General features: G+C 41.2%; 2 protein-coding genes across 2 annotated transcripts in view; one reads left to right on the forward strand and one right to left on the reverse strand.

Moving 5' to 3' along the window:
- Positions 1–1,870, forward strand: part of l1camb (L1 cell adhesion molecule, paralog b) — a 77,078-nt gene extending 75,208 nt beyond the window's left edge. The window contains 1 exon segment of the mRNA XM_079588793.1: positions 42–1,870. Coding sequence (XP_079444919.1) covers positions 42–297 — 256 coding nt within the window. The 3' untranslated portion in view covers positions 298–1,870.
- Positions 1,871–10,628: 8,758 nt separating this feature from the next.
- samhd1 (SAM domain and HD domain 1) overlaps positions 10,629–18,664 on the reverse strand; it is a 33,872-nt gene continuing 25,836 nt past the window's right edge. Inside the window, exons 10-16 of the mRNA XM_079588445.1 lie at positions 17,089–17,180; positions 16,868–16,983; positions 16,627–16,766; positions 13,947–14,036; positions 13,399–13,503; positions 12,226–12,363; positions 10,629–11,947 (exon numbers count right to left, since the gene is read on the reverse strand). Coding sequence (XP_079444571.1) covers positions 11,753–11,947; positions 12,226–12,363; positions 13,399–13,503; positions 13,947–14,036; positions 16,627–16,766; positions 16,868–16,983; positions 17,089–17,180 — 876 coding nt within the window. The 3' untranslated portion in view covers positions 10,629–11,752. The remainder of the gene's footprint in view (positions 11,948–12,225; positions 12,364–13,398; positions 13,504–13,946; positions 14,037–16,626; positions 16,767–16,867; positions 16,984–17,088; positions 17,181–18,664) is intronic.

An 18,664-nucleotide genomic window follows, 5' to 3' on the forward strand; every position in this document is an offset into this window, starting at 1 on the left:
GCTGGACCGTAACCGAAACCTCTGGTCTGTGTCTCCATCAGTGATAATGAGAAGTGCTCCGTCAGTCAGCCGTCTGTCTGCGAGAGCAAGCGCAGCAGCTCCGACAGTCTAGCCGACTACGGAGACAGTGTTGACATCCAGTTCAACGAGGACGGCTCCTTCATCGGCCAGTACAGCGGACGCAGGGATCCACACACTCACGGCGGTCACGACAGCTCGGGCGCCACATCTCCCAACATGCCTCCGCCCAGCATCAGCTTCCCCACTTCTGTGACAGGAATTCTGGGGCCAAATTAACACATGCATGTCCCTGACCATTTGAATGAGAGGCACTGATGGTATTAGACAGGATATTACTATATGACGCGAGAAACATCATCCATAAACACCACCGGCTTCACTCTCACATAACACACATGCATCCGACAGACGCCAATAAAGTGCAGGACAATTGCTTATAACATTCCATCCAAGCACTGAACACTGTTTACAGCGCTCACCTTGCTTCTTACCAGTTTACAGCAAGTGATGTTTGAACTGGAAGCTGTTCCTCTAAGTTGTCTTGAGCTCCGGTAGACTAAGGTGAGATAGACTACAGCCGGGGGAATACGCCCATCCGAGGGTTAGGACAGGTTTTGGCCTTGTTCACATGGCGCACAAATGCAGCTTGTTTTGAAAATGATTTCTGTAGGAGTGACTGCCAGCACTGTCTTTTTCTGATTGTTTATAAAGCATAGTCAACATTTGCTGTATCTACAGTGTATTGGTGGCTGTAGGAAATAACGTGATAACATAGTAGATGTCCGCACTATGGCTTCTACTGTACAACTAAAAAGATAATGTTGACAAGTCACTCTGATACATGAGACACTGCTCACTTATTAGAGAAAGAGTACATTTGAACACTTTTCCACACTAACAAATACAGTGAAGTTGAATCTGACAGGTCAGGCTAAGATTTGAATTGGCTTTTTAAAAACGACTGATCGAGCTAAAGACTTTAGCGAGCAGATTTGCTGCGTCTCTGAACAATGCCTTATGTAGAACACATCAGCTAGAGTCACTGCGATGTTCCTGTGCGATCACAGGTACAGTTTGAAAAGAGAAAATCCTTTCACATTTCGTTATCATTTGAAGCCATTCTTTCTCCATTTGCGTTTATTTTTTGGTTGTATTCATATGCATGTTCTTATTTTTATTTTTTTATATGAAATACATGTATATACATCATATATTTTATTTCATAGAGGCTAATATATTTTGATTTATATACATCATCATATTATTTATTTATTCAGAATTTTTTCTTTTCATATTACGTGTAATGTTTGTAATTTTAAATTTTTTTAATTCATGTTTTCTATAATACAATATGTATGAACAATTATTATCCTACCATGTGTCTCTCTCTGTGTCTTAATAATCAAAGTTCAGGGCTTTTAACATGTATCATTTGTATTGTTGCCCAAGTGTGTTACCCAAGTAAGCTTTTTAAATAATGGTGTTTTTGATGCAATTTATTACGTTAAATCCCTTTGAAGTACATACAGCCGCTGCACTAAAGCCAAATTTTGTGATTTTGACACTAACATATATTTTTAAACTTGTTTTCCAACTAGACTTGATCCCCTGCAGCACATAACAGCATGAGACGTAGTGCTAGGCTAGTGGATGTAGTGTACGGCTGTGCCTGCTGTTTTCCTGTACCACTGAGGCTAAACCCCGTCGTGTTGCCTTACAGAGTTTGATGACTCCCGCGCTTGAGTGTCTGTCACCAGTCCGCCAGCTTGCAAATAATAACACTCAAGCAGTGCAAATGATGTACAGTCAATTATTACTAACAATAACAGTCATACAATATAATCTATCACTCATTTGTCATCGGTTGTTCTTTCTGGTGTGGGCATTCTTGAAATAAATGTAGTCGGGCTGTTCCGTTCTGGATCTAGTGTATTAAAGGAAAAGGCCTGAGGGCAGTGACACAAACTGATGTAGAAAAGAACATATTGATGGTTCTTATTCTGAATGTAAGTAATCTTTTACAATTATTATTTGGTATGTTTTAACCTTTACTATCTTTATTATTGTCATATTTATACCATGTCCATGGTCTCATGCTCAATTATAGATTTAGCGTTTAGAGCACTGATTTCAGTGTTTTATTGATATCCTTCTGGAGCGTTTGCTGGCTCTATCCTAAGAGCGGAAACCCCTTCAGACAGTCATTATGGCTTTGAGTTCACTACTTAATAACATTATTTGTTTTATATATAACATATGCCACTCATAAACCATCCTGAATTGTACTGATCAAAGTCATGCGGCGACCGCCTGGTTCAAATCAGAATATTAGGAATATTTACAACAAATGTATGTAGCCTGTGTACGCATTAAAATCTATTTTCCTACAAAAGAACTTGAGTAAAACAGGTGGAAGTGCAGCGCATGGCTTTATTAGAACAGCTGTAACCGAGCTCAAGTGAACCCACAGTGAGCACGTCACCATCCTCCCCAGCTTTATGGGATATCAAGATAATGTATGTAACCTTCTCTTACCTCTGCCTTCTATTTTTAAATCTAAGCTCTAAAATGACAATAAAAAGGTAGTCAGTGTGGTATTTCAAACAATAACTGCCTCTATGAAGAATAACTGAACTCTGGTGAGAGATAAGTCATGATGATCTATATCTGTAATGTAGCGGGAATACAAGTCAAGTATGGAGCTTGTCAGCGATGCTTCTTTAGCCCCTGTGCTGTATCTAAAAATACAATAAAATAAAATTACATGATGGATTATGCAGAATATAATGTGTAACATGTTTTACTTGTACAATATTCATTTCATTTAATTGACTGGATATGGCTTCATATTTCTTGCATATACATTCCACATTATTAATTGCAGCTAAATATGAGTCACAAGCCTAAAATTTACTGCACTTTTTCATTTGTCATTAATTATTTTTTTTTATAATCAAAAAAATTGTGCAACCTCAAGAGCATGAAATACAATAAGAGCTGTGTAATGAGCAGTGCGGGGCCAAGAGCGGTGGGAACAGAGCGAGCTTAAGGAACTATGAGTCACGCCAGTCTCGAGTCCCACGGAGAAGCTCCGGAAGGATAAACGGAGGATTTACAACAGTAGAGGACGAGAGAGGACCAGGCCTGGGACATTCAGGTTTATGTGCGGCAGTCGTCCTTGAGGGGCTGCCACTTGTTTTGTTGTTTATGTTTATTTTGTCATTAAAGTTACGTTCATCGTTTGTTTGAACTGGGAACATCGTTACATTGGTGCCACAACTGGGGAGGCTGTTAAAGGGCCCTCGGCACTGCAAGTCTGACATTTTTGGTTTTGTGAAAAGTGCATGCAGAGAACTTTTAAATACTCCTATTTGGGGACTCATGTAATTGTCATCAAATTGGTCAACGATTTGCCAAGACATTTTAGATGTGATACATTGCAAACATTTTTTTTTTTATATATTGGGTTTGCTATGGTGAGACAATAAATGTATGGCAAAAAAATGGTGCATTGATTGATTTAGATCAATTTTGAGTTGTATGTTTTGTAATCTCTACACACAGGTTTTGGGAGTTTCAACTCAGAGTGTCAGAACAAACGATTCACCAGGCAGGAGTGCAGGGAAGGCAAAACTTAATTTTATTTATTCTTAAGGTGTGGGAGAGGGAAAAAAACTGTAAACTGAGGTACTTCCTTCTTGAGTTGGCCCTTATTGCATCTAATCACTCCGTCTGGAAGGAAGGCAATGGAGATGAAGAATATCCCCAACAAAATCCCCACAATTTTTCAATGTCCCATTCGACAGCAAGGCATTCTTCTCAAGGAGTAGCAACTTATGGCTAACATACATGACCGGGTGCTCCCTACCACTCTGCAGCTGGGACGGCATTTATCCAATCCCTACTTCTGCTCTGCTTCTTTAGTCCACTTGACCTGGTTTGGGAATTTCTTGCGGGTCAGTTCGTTTAGGGGGGCTGCTTTTGTGACAAAGCCAGGGATGAATGTTCGGGTAGTAACCAAGTAGCCCAAGGAAGGTCCTCATGTTCCTTGGTTTTCACATTTCCTCTTCCAAAGGTGTATCCCAGGCCTCTTCTTGAGCCAGTGAACACTTACTTGGGTTTGCTGTTAGACTCGCTGCCCGTAATGCCTCTAGATGGTGAAGATGTTCTTCTTCTGTTGAGGACAACAATGCGCCAGCATATTGTTGGTGGGGGCAGCGGACTCTATCCATGAGTCTTTGAAATGTTGCGGGAGCCCCGTGGACCCTAAAGGTAAGAACCCGGCATTGCAAGGCCCCTTCAGGAGTGGAGAAGGCTGTCTTCGGTTTGGCTTGAGAGGTTAGAGCAGGGGTAGGCAAGTTCGGTCCTAGAGAGCCGCTGTCCTGCATAATTTAGTTCCAGGCCTAATCAAACACAACAGAACAAGCTAATCAGTGTCTTCAAGATTACTAAGGCTATAGCCAGGTGAGGTTTTTTTCAGTGTTGGAGCAAAACTCTGCAGGACAGTGGCTCTCTAGGACCGAACTTGCCAACCCCTGGGTTAGAGGCACTTGCCAGTATCCCTTGGTCAGGTCAAGGGTCGTGATGAAGCGTGCAGGACCCAACTGCTCAATTAGCTTATCTATTCTTGGCATAGGGTAAGTGTCGAAAATTAGAATCGTGTGCTCCCATCTGGTTTTGGTACTGGGACAATAGGGCTTAACCACGCACTTTGGGACTCCTCTATAACTCTTAAATCCAGCATTTTCTTTACCTCCTCCCAGATGGCTTCCCTTTTAGCTTCTGGAATCCTGTAAGCTTAAAGTCTGACAATCTCCCCAGGTTCTGTTATTATATTGTTTGTTTGTTTGTATACTTTATTGTCCTTTTTCAGGAAATTTGTCTTGGACTCAAAGCTGCATTTATACGAAAATACATACATACAACATATGCACACACAAACCAATAAATAAAAAGCTGAAATCTTTATGAGCATTACCAGACTACATTACTACATCTGGCTATTTAACATATTAATAGATACAGGGATAAAATACTTTTTGTAACGGTTGCTCTTACATAATGGGACTCTATACCGTCTTCCTGATGGTAGCATCTGATACATTGAAAATACAACATGGCTTGAATCACTCACTATTGTCTGTGCATTTTTTAAAATCAGCGATTCGTAAATTGATTGAAGTGATGAGTACTCCCTTACACCCATAACTTTCATTGCAATTTTCACAAGACGAGCAAGCTGTGATTTTAATTGGACCGTAAGATTGCCATACCAAGTTTGCATCCCATAATTCAAAAGACTACCTAAAACAGCGTAATAAAATAATTGCATAATTCTCTGATTTACACCAAACAGCCTAAGTCTTCTTAAAAAATACAGTCGTTGTTGAAATTTTGAACAAAGATAATCAATGTGGGCTTTCCAAGTAAATGAACGATCAATGATCACACCTAGATACTTATAGGTATCCACCTGCTCAACGATATTATCATAGATGATAACTGGGCTATAATCACCTAATCTTTTTGGATCTATTATCATTTCCTTCGTTTTTGATACATTTACGATAAGATGATTTACATTGCACCACCGCACAAAATTCTCAATTTCAGACTGATACGCTGATATATCTTGATCTTTCTCTAGGAGACTCAATATCACTGTGTCATCAGAGTATTTAATAATATAGTTGTTCTTATTTATACTAAAACAGTCATTTGTATAAAGAGTAAACAGAAAGGGCGAACATACGCAACCTTGAGGCACACCAATACTAATAGATTTAACATCAGAGAGTGTTTATATCAGAGATATTATAGGTTATAAGATGGGTCTGTCCATGGAGATCAGAGAAGACGTTGTGGTTTTGCCATAAAAGCTCTCGTAACTACTACCTCTGCATAGGGTAGAGTTGATTACCCATCTTCACCTTGGGAGTTACGAGGAGAGGGACACTGGCTATGAAGACCTCCATTGGAGGGGTGATAGGTTAATGCCACGGTCTCAAGAGGTTTATGTGGTAGATTTGCTGGCCCTTCCTGCAGCCAGGTTGGCACATCCCTCGAGGTCATTGACCATGAAGAGCTCGAAGGGTGAGAAACTGGTGGATCTCTGTGGGACTTCTCGAACAGAGAACAAGACATAAGGTAACAGATAATCCCATTTTTATCAATGTTAATTTTACGTTAAAACTCTTAATTTTTTAAGAGTTTTGTTAAACCTCTCCACAAGCCCATCAGTCTGGGGGTGGAATATGGAGGTTTTGAGTTGCTTCACCTTCAGTTGTCGGCAGGTCTCTTTAATCACCATAGACATGACACGAGCCTTGGTCCGTAAGGATTTCGTCAGCTATCCCCACCCAGCTGAAGAGTTGGACCAGTTCTCTTGCCACCGTTTTGGCTGATCAGAGAGGTATTGCTTCTGGGAATCGGGTGGCATATTCGGACAAGAATGTACCTGCGTTCCCGGTTGGACTTTGGTAGGGGCCCCACAATGTCCAGTGCAATCCTGCTGAAAGGGGTTTCAAGTATTGGCAGAGGAAGAAGGGGATTTCGATATGTTACCTTGAGACTGTGGAGCTGACACTCCAAACAGTGGCGACAATAATCTTGCACTCCTCCTGGGTCTTGGAGCAACCTTCCTTACCTCTATTATCGTTGAGGGGCTTCTCTGGGCTGGTTTCGTAGGCACCGGTGGTCTCTTCAGGGGTCAGAGAAGGGCAGGAGTTGGATGGACGGACTCTCCATCTGCATCAAGTAGGTCTCTTCCCCTATCCAATTCGGTCTGTCCAGTAGGCGGGAAATGCCTGGCAGTCTCGGCCGATGAGGACAGGGACTGGCAAGTGCTTCACAATCTCTGCTTGTATACTGCCCCCTGGGGGGTGACCATGCAAACTCTGGTCGAACTAGTGTCATCATACTCCCTGAGTGTATAAGAGCTTCTGTGTCCCTGTCCCCAATCTTAACCCTGTGGGGTCGGCAATCACGCCGGCGTGATCAGCTCGCTTTTTTTCTTATCAGTGCAAAAGAGATTCAAAATACTGTTGGTTTTGATCATTCGTTATACCTTCGTTGATCATTCGTTATACATCATTCGATCCAGTTAAGTGTCTATTTTTTTGTGTATACTCACAGGCATGCACTGTTGTCAGACATTCCCAAGGAGATTAGTCATTTTTGGCGAACAGGTGAAATATCTGAGAGAGCAAGACAAAAGAGACTGTAGTATGCATTCGAGGGATATATCCACAAAATAATATGCAACCAATTAGAGAATAATTTCATCAAAATTGAAGCTAAAGCCTATAGGTCTCAGCACTAGCAGCAGCGCCTCACACGCTGACCATTCAAATGGGAAATACACAAATTGAGGAACAGCTGTTCATGCACAGCAGGGTAAGTGAAATGTGAAAATTAATTATAATCTAATAATTATAAAGCAAACATCTTATCCATAAATCTTGTGGAATAACACTAACACCGGGAGAGCCGCGATAGGATTGGGGTAAAGTTACTCAGGGGTAGTAAGCCGTTGATTAACAAAATGCTGGAATATATCTCAAAGTATGTCAGTGAGCCTCCGTCTTGCCTTTAATCGTCTTATTTTACATTCAAATATATGCATTATGAACAAAGAACCGTCATTATTTCCAAGCAATAGGTGTTTTTGTTAATCCTGTCGACATTTATTATGTGTTTATTATGATGGCGCCCTTGTGTGTGGCTAGCTGTCTGCCCCTGGTACCTGTGCTGTGTATTGTTTAATTTTTTTTGTTTTTGATTCGTGAGGTGTCGCCGCTACTGGTGTATGATCGCCTTACTCTTTATATATGTGATTTTGTGGAAAAACTGCCGATCCAGGGCTTCAGCGGACGACCAAACCTGTGGTATTCTCCTAGCGGGTCGTTGCGCATCAGCCGCCGTAGAAGACGAGGAAGGAGAGGTGGATTGAGTTGCAGATTGAGAGCTTATGGCCTCGTCCACCACTCATCGTTTGGGCATTCCACGTCCGCGCTGCCGGCCCATGAGGATCTGCAGACGGGTTTGCGTACCAGAGAATCTTCGCCCGGTCGCTTATGCCTCCGAACGGACGGACCAGAGTTTAATTCGCATGGCTCTGCTCAACACTCGGTCAGTTGTGAATAAGACTTTTATCCTCAATGACTTTTTTATTTCTCAATCCCTGGATTTTCTCCTGTTGACGGAAACCTGGCTGAAACCAGGTGATAACAGCGCATTTTCAGAGCTCCTCCCACCCGGCTGTTCTTACTTCAACTCCCCAAGAGCATCTGGTCGCGGAGGGGGTCTTGCTGCTGTTTTTAATGACAGATTTAAATGCCGGCTTCTTCCTACAAATGCTTACTCCTGCTTTGAGCTGCAATTGTTTGTGATGGAGCTTATGAGCCCTGTTTTATGTGCCGTTGTTTATCGCCCACCCAAATATAATAAGGACTTCATTCATGAGTTCTCTGAGTTTTTGGCAGACATCTTTCCAAAATATGATAAACTCTTGATTTGCGGGGATTTTAATGTTCTTGTTTGTTGTCCGTCCGACCAATTAGCCACTGATTTTAAAAGACTTTTAGAAACTTTTAACTTAATTCAATCAGTGGATAAACCTACACACCATCGTGGGCACACCTTGGATCTCATTATCTCTTTTGGGCTTTCAATTTACCTTAAAGAGATCTCTGAGACTGCCATCTCAGATCATTTTCCTATTGTGTTTGAATATACAGCCCCTCCTCCAGCTAGAAAGTCTTCTGCTCCATCGTGCCAGCGTCGCATCATCACTTCCACCACAGCTGATGAATTCGCTGCTGCATTCAGGGACTCTGAGTTTTTTGCCTTGAATGGCATAGTTTCTCCTATCTGTCCAGACAATATTCTTTCTCTCTTCCATTCCACCTGCTCCGGGATTCTGGACATTATCGCCCCTTTTCAGCATAAATCGGCTAAACCAACAACAGATCCCTGGATCAATGACAATACTCGTACCATTAGGCAATGTTGCAGGCAGGCTGAAAGGAAATGGAATTATAGCCAGGAACAACCTATCTTTTCACTTTTATGCAGATGATCTGCCATTGAAGCCTGGTGATGTACAAGGTACCTTAGTTGACTGCATCTCGGACATTAAGCAGTGGTTTGCCCAAAACTTTATGCACTTAAATGAGGATAAAACTGAATATATTGTGTTTGGAGAATCTGTGTCTAACGGGTTTGGTCCCTGGTTTCCAACTGCCAGGCAGACGGTTAAGAACTTAGGAGTGATTTTTGATAGTTCTTTTAAATTCAACAAACAGATTGACAATGTTGTTAAGTTGAGCTTTTTTCAACTGCGCCTTCTGACAAAGGTAAAATTGTTTTTAAACCGTCATGACCTTGAGAAGGCTATTCACGCTCTAATAAGCTCCAGACTGGACTACTGCAATGTCCTGTATATCGGTGTCTCCCAGTCCTCTGTTGGCCGTCTTCAACTTGTCCAAAATGCAGCTGCCCGTCTGTTAACGAGCACTAAAAAACGAGATCACATAACTCCGATTCTTTATTCTCTCCATTGGCTCCCGGTACATTTTAGAATTCATTTTAAAATCTTATTGTTTGTTTTTTAAAGCTCTTAACGGCCTCGCCCCATCTTACATGTCAGACATGCTGACCATTCGTAATTATGCTAGGACGTTAAGGTCGTCCAATCAACTTATATTGGAAGTGCCCAGGTCAAAACTTAAACACTGGGGAGACCGCGCTTTTTCAGTTTCTGGACCTAAGCTCTGGAATAAGCTCCCCAGTGAGATGCGTATCGTTACTGATCTGGGCCTTTTTAAATCAAGACTTAAAACGCATCTTTTTAAAGTGGCTTTTAGTACCTAGTAATGTGGCGGCATGTTTATATTTTTATTTTATTTTATTTATTCTTTCATTTATTTTTGTACTTGTTTTTTTGGTGTGTGGTTGTTTTAAATAGTTGTTTAATCTGTTGTAAAGCACTTTGGTTCACCTAGTGGTCGATGTAAGGTGCTATATAAATAAAGTACATTTACATTTAGTTGTGAATGGGGCATCCCACACTGTTGAATGCTACACCTGGCATTTCTCCTCTCTGCTATTAGGTTTCGGGAAGGAAAAAAATTTCACCCCACCATCCAAACTTTTAGGGTATCAGGTTTGCACAATCCATTCGTACAACGCTTCGGCATGTTTCCCTCGCTCGAAAGCTTGCCAGATCTCCCGCGCCTACTGTAGTTACGGTTGCTAGTATCATCAGCATAACAGTGAAAGCTAATTCCATGTTTCCTAATGATATCTCCTAATGGTAGTACTAGTATACTGAGCCTTGTGGTACGCCATACTGAACTTGTGATTGATAAGACATCTCTTCATTTACTGCTACAAACTGATAACGGTCAGATAAGTATGATTTAAACCATGCCAGTGCAATTCCACTTATGCCAACATAATGTTCGAGTCTATTTAAAAGAATGTTGTGGTCAATGGTGTCAAATGCAGCACTAAGATCCAGTAATACTAATAGAGAGATACAACCACGATCGGATGATAAGAGCAACTTTGAAATCAGTTCCAAGATGCAAGTTTCAATTTTTTTTGAAAAACTTCACCACCGTGTAAACCTCAAAAGTGTGTCATGACCCTTTTAAAACTATCAGTCATTTGATCATTGATTTGGGAATTACAGAAGTGAATGTCAGTGTAGAGCTTTTACTGCTAAATCTGGTAGACATTATTCATCTCTCAGTCCTTTACTCAGTGAACCGCAAACTTATTCCCTTCTGTACATCCACCAGAGAAATGACAAAGCAAAAGTAAAGCATAAACATAAAATAATATAAAACACTACAAACACACACAGCCTGCCAGAGAAGAATCACTGTTTCTCCTTGCGTTGCCATTTTAATCCTTTTGCTGGAAAACCACTCTTATTTGCACAGGAATCCTGAGATGTTGATTGAGTTTGCATTGATTCACCACTACATCAGAAAAAAACTCCACACACAACTGGCATTACGTCATTACATTCGTTAACTCGACCTTTTTCAGTACAACTGACTTGATGTGATTGTGCTGTGATGAAATATTATTTCAACAAACTTAAGTTTAACCAAGCATAACAATGATGGAGATTTGGTTTACTGTAAAGCCCTGCACTGATGAGAACACCTGAAATAAGATCCAAGAGAATCGCTGAGGACACAAGGGTCACACCACCACATCCACTACTGTTATACAAAGCATTTCAAGTATTAAAAAACATTCTGCTCAATTATAGATTTCTGAAATGTGATGACAAGGGATATTTTACATAAGACCCGGTATAATGAAAATGAGCAGATTCATGTGTGAGCTGAGGGCTGTTCAACAAAATAAACAAGTAACAGAGAGTCCCAAATAAAACCTTTTAAATAAATAAAACTGAACAGAAGAATGCCGAACAGCACTGAACTTTCCCTCTGCATCCTCGCACGCCAGCGGAGACATGATCGTTCATTCTGGAGCGAATGATGAAGCGCCTCGTGTCCAAGGAGTGACCTGCATTAAAACCCTGATACAGAACATGATACTAAAGCTGAAAATAAAACTCAATAGAGGAAAATAACATTTAAATGTAGTTTGGAAACACTTTGAATGATTGAAAGAGCATCTGCTGATCTCCGCAAGTATCCTCAACAAGAACGCTTGGCTGTTCGAGATCCTGAGAGCCAAGGCCAGTTTTTCAGAGCTTGCTTTCTGCCTGAGCTTGAAAAAGGTTCACTTTTACATTGCGTCCAGACTTCTTGGGCGTTTGATCTCTAATCGCCGGACGCATGCCTTCACTGTGGTCCTCCACCTCGCTGCCACTGTCGTCCCGCTCCAGCGTGTGCCAGTCCCGCTTGAGTGGCGTGAGCTCTGGGGCGATCACATCTCCATCCTGGAACACAGCACGGTCACCAGTTACCCGACGCCTGCAGCATCAGTCCACACTAACACCACTTACTGTTTATGTTCATTCTCAAACTAAACCTTACAGAAAATGTATACAGAAACAACATAAATGTGTCAAACTGAGCAATAGATTGTCTGTTGAATTTCAAAATAACAATCTGAACTGAATGTGCAATTCAAAAAAATAAACATTTCCATTTCAATGATTGACAGAGCTGGAGATGCAGACGGGTGACCTGCACACGCCGGCGCCAGGAGCCCTACCTGCGGTTTGGTGAAGTTCCTGTCCATGCACCACTGCACAAAGTACTTCTTAGCAGCTTCTAGGCTCTTGTCGTCCGTCTTCTTGCAGAACACCCTGATTAGCTGCTCCGCGAACTGCTCCGGCAGGAGTTTGGACACCTGTACGACACGCCGCCAGGAACACCGGCGTTACGCCACTTCTCTCGCAAGCTAATACAACTCATCTTTCCATTTAAAGGAAAATTATATACAATTATGAATTATTATTTGTTCATACACAAACAACAATACATTTATCTCTTATTTGACATAATATCAACGTAGTTACCAAAAGAATGGCTGAAAATTGCAGAAATGTGTTGATTTCTGAAGGGTCCAGGAACAGTTTTTGGGTGTCAGTTTGAGGACCCCTGAGACCGCATGAGTGGGGCTAACTCAACATATCACATGTGTTTAACATGCAATACAAACAAGTATCAACTCAAGCTTTTTATTCCAGTAAAAGTGTAAAAGTTCTGGTTTCAAAACTACTTAAAGTATAAAAGTAAAAGTAATGTAAGGGAAAAAATGGCATTAAGCACAAAAGCTTAGACCGCGCCACCGGGCCGATGCAGAACGGCTGTCCCCAAATCAATATTTGATGTGATTTGCCCCGTATTCTTGAGCACAAAACTGTTGATTAATTTCTCCCTCGCTTACCGCATCTACAGTAGGTTTCCTTCAGGAGTTTTGCCGCTTCGCACAACCAAATGTAACTACAGCGCGCCGCGGGCACAGCCTCTCACAAATTAGAAAACACAAAGCCAATCAGTTTGTGTGTTCAGGAGGCGGGACTCAGATCTATTGTGTGATTGGCCATTCTTTTGAACGACGACAAGCCGGAATGAAAACAAGCCGGAATGAAATAGGAGCAGAAAGTACAGATAATTGCGTGAGTAGAAGTAAAAAGTCGGCTGAAAAATAATTACTCCAGTAAAGTATAGATACCCAAAATTTCTACTCAAGTAATGTAACGAAGTATTTGTACTTCATTACTCGACACCTCTGCTTGTGATGATTTTAATTCCTCTCTGTGTAAAGCACTTTGCATTGCCATAGTGTATGACATGAGCTATATAAATAACCGTGCAGCCAGGTGTCCAGAACAGGAAGATGAATGTCCCTAAACATCTGGAGAGAGAAACATCTGCGCACCTGCTTCTTGCGGATCTTGATGGCTTTGCTGGGATCGTTCTTGCAGTAAAAATGGACATTGTTGATGGGGTTTTTCTCCTTCATGCCATAATCCATGTGAATGACCTGAACAACAAATGAGGATAGTTGACGAAACACTCAGTTCAGTTTGACATACTGTACTACAGTCTTTAAACAGCACACAGCTGATTCTGGTTTAATTACACATGCAGCTTATGGAAGCTCATTAACCGAGACTCATATCTGAATAATTAAAAACAGAGCACAACCAACAGAGTCCATTACAGCTTAGTCCATGAGTTTTACACCTCAAACGCTAGAGGACACGAGGACTTAAACCAGCAGTCACTGACTGGTCGGCTATTTCACAATAACAAAAAAGATATTGACAAGAACAAGCATGCACTTCTCAACTGGTATTAAATATGTCTTAACATGTAAGACTAGAACAGAACATTCCCTTCCTCTTTAACTGTCATTTCAACACTATTTGTTACCACACAGGACTAGATAAAGATGCACAAACAAAATGAGAAGTTCCCACGTACACTAACTACGAAGTCCTCCGCCCTCAGGTGTGCATCTGTGCCGCTGGGTTTGGATTGGGCTACTTCCTCCGCCCAGTCCAGCAGCTTCTCCTGCAGGAGATCACAGATTATTACATCAGCAGATCACTCTCTGCACACACAAGTCACACTTGGCTCTTTTTTATGAACTGGATCTGCAACCTTTTTGTAGAGACTAAATGAGTATTTTCCCTGGACCTTTCTCCTGTAGAAGTCATCATGTCATGACACCCTAAAACAAGCTAAAGGGTTAGTTCACCCAAACAAAACGTGTCATTCCAAACCCATAAGGCTTTAACATTAACAGAATGTTCAAAAGGGACCATCAAAATAAAGCGTTACTGGATATTTTATTATTCTGTCATCATTTGCATCAAGAAGTATTCTCGTCGCTTCATAATATTAAAGTTGAACCACTGTAGTAACATGGACTATTTAATCGATGTCTTTACTACCTTTCTGAGCCTTAAAGGTTGTAATGATGTCAATTGAGGGACAGAAAGCTCTCAGATTTAATCTAAATATCTTCATGATACACCGCAGCCACAATAACACTATGACAGACGTGTTGCTTTCATTTCGCTTTTCCTTTTTTATATGAATCGTAGCGATCAATTCGCTCTTGAAAATGCAGCTGTTCGTCTTCTGAGATGCGATCTTCTTCCTCTGAAGAAAAGATGAACTCTTCCTCGCTGTCCAGAATCATCTGGAGGACGACTTTACCGGAGAAGCGCCATCCTCAAAACGCGATGACTATCCGTGAATCTGGCGAAGAAACTGCGTCTCTCCTTGGTTTCAAACGGATTACATAAACTGAGAATATATTTTATATATATATAAATTACTTAATTTAAAAGAAGAGAATTCTAGCTTCATAAAGACAAATCTCTCGTTCCTGAGTGACAAGTATTCGCTGAGTTACAGTTCATGATGTAAAACACTTAAATGTAAGATCAAAACCAACAGAGTATTTTGAATCTCTTTCGCACTGATAAGAAAAGCGAGCAGATCACGCCGGCGCGAGTGCCGACCCCAGAGGGTTAAGAATAAAATACATGTTTTGTATTACAACCGTTAAATCTGTGTCTGTATTGCATATTCAAACCTTAATACCATTCCATAACAGACTGATGGATACTTCTAATGTTTCTCCAGAATATCCGGTCATTGGGTCAAGTCCACTGTAGATTTAGTCCAATACAATCTAATATTTGATCTACTAAAACTAGACTAGGACTAAAAGTATTCAGATGACTAAAATATGACGAACACTAAATGTTGTGTTATTCAAAAGACTAAATGAGAATTTGCTGTCAGATTGTTCAGCATAATCGGGTTAAGGAGGTGTGTAAGCTCCTGACAGCAGAACCGGAATGAGCTCTCGGCATCACCGCCGCATTCTCTCAGAGACGACGATGGATATAACGGTATAGCAACTATCTTCATTTACTGGCTTAATATTCCTCTTGTGGACCTACATTAAGGACAGTAAAGAATATTTCTTGTTAAACAAGTGTTAGAAGCTGCTTTTGATTTTCACAGACGGCAGAGTTGTGCTGTGTTCGAGAACTAAAGACTGCTATTAGGCCCATGTCATTTTACTGATTATATTAATATTTTGTAATTGTATTGTTTTTAGTGTTATTAGTGTCCTTAAATGTTATGTTGATGTGCTATAGAAACAAAACACTGACGAACAACGATGCCGTCTTGGATCTGTATAAGAATGAAGCGTCTGTTAAATCAAGCACTCTTGACAACTTGTGAATGGATCACTGCAATTTAATTTGATGTGGGCTGTAGTTTAGTCCGTTTTAAAAACATGTTCTTAGAGGAGTCCTCGTACACACGTGTCGGTGATGCCGTTATGAATTTAGGAAAGGCAAATTAACTGTAGCTCCTAATATTAATTGAATAACAATACAAGCTTTATAATAATAATAATAATAAAATACATTTATGGGAAAACGAGCCAATTTTCGTATTGCTATCGTCAAAGGCATATCGATACTATCGTCTATCGGCACAACCCTAGATGAATGTACAATCTATATAAAGAATATGACATGCAGACCCCCTCAAAAAAATCTATAAATCAACATTAATAAAATTGCAATTACAGGGAAACTGTCAATCAAATTGACAATTATGTTTTTTGTCAGAATCATACAGCCTGTGACATTAACCCTTCATTAAAAATATGACTATTTTTAGGCTTATTTTTCTATGCAGATTCACCTACAAAATCACCCAAATCATTCTTGAATGATTAATTCTTCCAAATAGAGCAGTGCTGTTTTCATATCGCAACATATCACAGAAAAACTAAATATCGCAATGCGAGTTTTTTCCAATATCGTGCAGCCGTACTTTCAGCCAATGAACCGCTAAGCAGAAACACTTATTCATGGCACTGGTCGACTCCGTGTCAACGTCACATTATACAAGTAATTTAAAGGTTAATGCCCCAATACGGCCCATTTGAGTTACTTTGTTGGCTTCTGAATATCAAGTGAACCTTGAAATGGAAGTTAACAGGGTTTGATGACCGTACGATAGTATACTATACTAAACATGATGTGTGTGTGATGAGGCTGTGGGGTTGTTAGACCCAGGCCTTCCCCGTCCGCATCTATGCCAGACACCCGAGCTGTGAACTCACCGCTGACACGTCCACATGCGTCTCCGATGTGGTCTGACCCACACACTTGTACAGCCGTCTACAGACGATGTTGTGCAGGATGGCTCGAGCCTCAGACAGCTCCGGCGCAGACGAGTACAGAATCTGCTCAAAGATATTATCTGAAAACAAACCAGAAACCCTCATTTCCTCACTCCTCCAGCGTGGTGTTAGCCTGAGCCTGTCAGTACCCGTAGATCAGCACGAGCGGTGTCAGCGCTACCTGTGAGCTTGCTGTAGGCCTCCATGTCTTCTATAGCCGAAGAGAGAGTGAACGTCCGGCCCGAAGAGCCCAGGATCTGGATGTGCGGATCAGCCTTCACAAACGCCTCCGTTATCCTGACACAAACACAGCCCATCACAGAACATTGTGGAAGCCAATCACAGAACATCGTGGAAGCCAGGAAGAGGATAAATGTGTTGTTAAACGATGCCAATACACACATGGTCTCGATGATGTTGCCCACTTTGTGCTGATACGCCCGGCGATGGAGGCAGTTACGGGTGTGGAACATGTCGTAGAGATTGCCAACTTCCTGCGAAGAGTAAAGAGACTTCAAAACACTATATTAGAAGCTGTATTGGCTTAGCTGAAATTCTGCCTGATACGGGAGCACCTGATCAAACCTGCCCCAGACTGATGACGCATCTCACACCACAGGCAAGTCTTCACTACACAGTGAAAGCAAAAACTGATGAGCTGTCGCTGCGTTAACACAGTAATGCTCTCACAGACCGAGAGATGAATCTACCCCACGCTGATAAGGGGATATCCACTTAAGCTTAATGTAATGGGCCAATATTTCTCTTGTGGCCTTTGCGACTGAAAATGACTGCATGCGCCTGTGAAGTAGGGCTGGGCGATAAATCAATGTTATCGATTAACTCGAGTGTGTAGCGTACGTCGATATGTTTGAATGAAAATCGGTTTTCTCTATAACATCCGCCGACGCTCCTCTGGGCTCCCGTAGTTCCGGACGCGCTCAGCGGTTGCCATAGAGACACACAAACAACATGGCAGATGAACAAGACCGCAGCTGCACAAGCACACCCGCCAAAGACATTTACAAACTGACTCACGCAAGTGTCCCTTTCCACACGCCACACATCCATTTCTCACGCAGAGGAAATCGCGAGGCAAAGAGAAGCTTACGGTACTATTGATGTAAAACACTCTCAGCTCTCAGATTCTGTACATTTAATTACGAAATTCAAACAATAAACCGTTTTGTTGCTTGTAAATGTGACGTGACAGATCGCAGACAGATCTCAGTTCAAGCGGCACGTGAACCGGTCATCTGTTGCTACTAACTTAGTTAACATAAATAAACACGAATGATCAATAGGTAATTTGAAAGATACAGTTCAACTTACCGAAATATAATAAAATAGATCGATCAAGTGTTGTTCAACCGCGGAAAGACAACACACGTAACGTTACGTTTACCTCAGGAAAGCCATTTAATGACCATAGCACGTTAGTTGGACTTAAAAATTGCTGTAAGAGTATTTTGCTAAATATGATAACTATATTACATATTTAATATATTTTTTACGTTTACATTTTCACAGTTTGCAAAGGCAGGGCCTGCCATCGTGTCGTTTTGACTTGTTGTTTCTGATTGCACTTTAACCACAAGGGGGAAATCCAGATCAAATCCCAGAAGGGAAAATCAAAGCAAAATAAAGTTAAAAATAAATTGTTCAAAACAAGTTGTCATCTGCAGATTGATTTTAAGTAGGAAAAAAATAAAAAATCGATTTAAATGGTAAATCAGGGATTGTGTTTAGGCCATCTCGCCCAGCCCTGCTGTGAAGCAGTGTTTAGGAGCGATCAGCCCGACTGACCCGATCAGGCCGGTTCTACGGGGAGCACTCTCAGTGTAAGCTAATAACAGCTGTAGCCAATTAGCTCAAATACAGGGAACATAATTAATAATTAATCATGGTTATGATCAAATATGGCATACATCTTTTAAATCACCCCAAAAAAGGAATACATGGCGCATGTATTTGTATA

The sequence above is a fragment of the Phoxinus phoxinus genome (genome assembly GCF_949152265.1).
Source record: "Phoxinus phoxinus genome assembly, chromosome: 18".
Lineage (NCBI taxonomy): Eukaryota > Metazoa > Chordata > Actinopteri > Cypriniformes > Leuciscidae > Phoxinus > Phoxinus phoxinus.